Raw genomic sequence first — 2,701 nt, 5'->3', positions numbered from 1 at the left:
GTTTCCTGGAGCCCCTTTAGGCACTGGAGGTTGTTATCCTGCTTTTCTTTGTCTTTTTTCCTTTAAATGGTCCTGGTAACCCTCTGGAGCTGGAGGCATCTCCAGGAGCACAGGGACAGTGCCTTTGTCCCCAGGGGAACAAACAGAGGGGGACAGAGGCTGTAGGTGGCCCCAGGCAATTGCATTTGCTCCCAGGGTGGATGAGGGTTGGAGGGTGGTTAAAACAGGGGTTGGTGGATCAGGATGATGAGGAAAATGACCTCCCAAGTGGCCAGAAGCCCTAAATTCTGGCAGACAATGTTCTTATTGCCTCTGCCAGACTTAGCAAAGCCCCGAGCTTTGAAACAACTATCCCACTGGTGTGCCAGGAGCATGGTTGGCCTGGCTGGGAGCTCCTTGGGCAGCTGGGCATGCTTGGGACTGATTCTGCTCCTCGTGGCACAGAGCACAAGCAGAAATACAAGGAACACGTTATCCAGGGGTTCCTCCAGTACAAAGAAGTGAACTCGTGTCCTGGAGAGAACCTGTCCCTCAGGAGCCACTACACCACCCTGACCATCGCCAGGAAGCCTCGGAGCAAGCACGGAGCTTTGGACGTCACCCATGGATGCACTAACACCAGCAATGGACCAGCCACCATCACCACACAGACACTGTTTAACCCCAGTGAAGATGGGCACACGCCACAGGTTGTGGTGCTGGTGGGAGCCCCAGGGATGGGGAAGACGATGATGGTGAGGAAGGTGATGGTGGAGTGGGTGGAAGGGACCATCTACACACAGTTTGACTACATCTTCTGCATAGACTGCAGAGACATCGCCCTTCCCAAGGAGGCGAGCTTGGCAGACCTGGTTTCCAAGTGCTGCCCTCACAGGAGAGTGCCGGTTGGGAAGATCCTGGAGGACCAGAAGAAGATCCTGTTCATTCTTGATGGCTTCGAGGCCCTGGGATTTGCCTTGGTGCAGCCTGAAGATGAGCTGAGCTCTGACCCCAGGACAGTGAAGCCGCTGGAAACCACCCTGATGAGCTTGTTGAAGAAGACTCTTCTCCCTGAGTCCTCCTTGCTCATCACCACGAGGCCGACGGCTCTTCAGAGCCTGGGGCAGTGCCTGGAGGGGGAGGATTACATGGAAATAGTGGGATTTTCCGGAGCCACGAGGGAGGAATATTTCCACAGGTACTTTGGGAACAACCACAAAGCACACGCGGCCTTTGGATTTGCGAGAGCCAACGAGATCCTCTACAGCTTGTGTGTCATCCCCGTCATGAGCTGGACCATCTGCACCATCCTGAAACAAGAGCTTCACAAGGAGAGAAACCTCATGGAGTGCTCTAAAGCCACCACGTGGATGGGTGTGTTTTACCTCTCCTGGTTAGTGAAGCGCAGAGGCAGGGACAACCCACAGGACCTCCAGCAGTTCCTACTCAAGCTTTGCTCCTTGGCTGCTGATGGCATCTGGAAGCACAAGGTCCTCTTTGAGGAGAAGGAAATCAAGGACCGTGGCTTGGATCAGCCAGACCTTCTGCCCCTCTTCCTCAATGAGAAGATCCCAAAGAAAGGTGTGGACCATGGGAACATCTACAGCTTCACCCACCTGCACCTCCAGGAGTTCTTTGCAGCGATGTTTTACGTTCTGGAGGATGATGGGGAGATGGTTGGTGACTCGGGGGCTATCACAAGGGACATAAATGTGTTATTAGAAAGCTACAGCGAGTCCAGGGAGGACTTGAACGTAACAGTGAGGTTCCTGTTTGGTTTGGTGAGCCAGGAATCCATCGAGTACATGGACAACATCATCGGGTGCAGAACTTCAGCACGAGTCAAGGAAGACCTGCTGAGGTGGCTTGAGGAGAGGCACAAAGGCACCTCCCCGCCCGGCCAAGGGATGAAGCTTTCCCAGCTGGACACGTTCCACTTTTTGTTTGAGATGAATGAGAAAAGCTTCACGCAAAGAGCGTTGGGTGGTGTCACCGACATGGACCTGCAGGACTTGAAGCTGAGCCTGTACGACCAGATGGCTCTTTCCTTCTGCATCAGGCAGTGGCCTGGGCTGGGCTCTGTCACCCTCCGGGGATGCTCCTTCCACCAGCAGGACCCTGGGGAGGAGGTGGCGGCGGCGGGGCCTCGGTAAGTACAGCTGTAGAGACCCAAAGTCACAGAGATTCCTCCTTTTCCACCCCAAAGGATGGTTTTCAAGGCATTTGAGCTCCTTCCACCCAAACACCACCTTGTCCTTTCCCTGCGGTTTAGTTCCTCCCACCAAAGTTTCTGCCGTTATAGAGTCATAGAGTTGTTTGGGTTGAAGGGACCCTCAGAGCTCATCTAGTCCAACCCCCTGCAGTGAGCAGGGACATCTTCCACTAGATCAGGTTGTCCAGAACCTCATCCAGCCTGGCCTGGAATGTCTCCAGGGATGGCGCATCCACCACCTCCCTTTCCCAGGGGTTTAGATCCTCAGCAGAGGATTTTACTTACTCCTGGGGAGAACCATGGGAGAACAAGGATCCCACCGGCTCCTCCACTGTGGTGGGATCGATGGAGATGGAGCACCTTGGCTCAGCCTCCCCAGCCTGAACAAACCCGTCTGTGCCCAGGGGCCGGTCTGACCTCACGTCCCCCTTCTTGCACGCGAAGGGTGGATCCCTGGGCGCTGGGCGCTGGTTGTGGCCCTTTGTGCCTCCGGACCCACGAGGTCCCTCC

The 2,701-nt window shown here is 55.2% G+C and overlaps 1 protein-coding gene across 1 annotated transcript; it reads left to right on the top strand.

The window, feature by feature from the left end:
• Window positions 1-444: 444 nt before the first annotated feature.
• Window positions 445-2,128, top strand: LOC104399035 (NACHT, LRR and PYD domains-containing protein 3-like; the record flags this gene model as incomplete). The annotated part of the gene is made up of 1 exon (XM_010020121.1): window positions 445-2,128. A coding segment is annotated over one exon (1,684 nt), but the record flags the coding sequence as incomplete, so codon positions are not given.
• Between the last annotated feature and the right edge of the window lie 573 nt (window positions 2,129-2,701).

This window comes from Nestor notabilis, unplaced genomic scaffold, assembly GCF_000696875.1.
Source record: "Nestor notabilis isolate BGI_N333 unplaced genomic scaffold, ASM69687v1 scaffold23128, whole genome shotgun sequence".
NCBI lineage: Eukaryota > Metazoa > Chordata > Aves > Psittaciformes > Psittacidae > Nestor > Nestor notabilis.
This window is presented reverse-complemented; position numbering and strand designations above follow the sequence as displayed.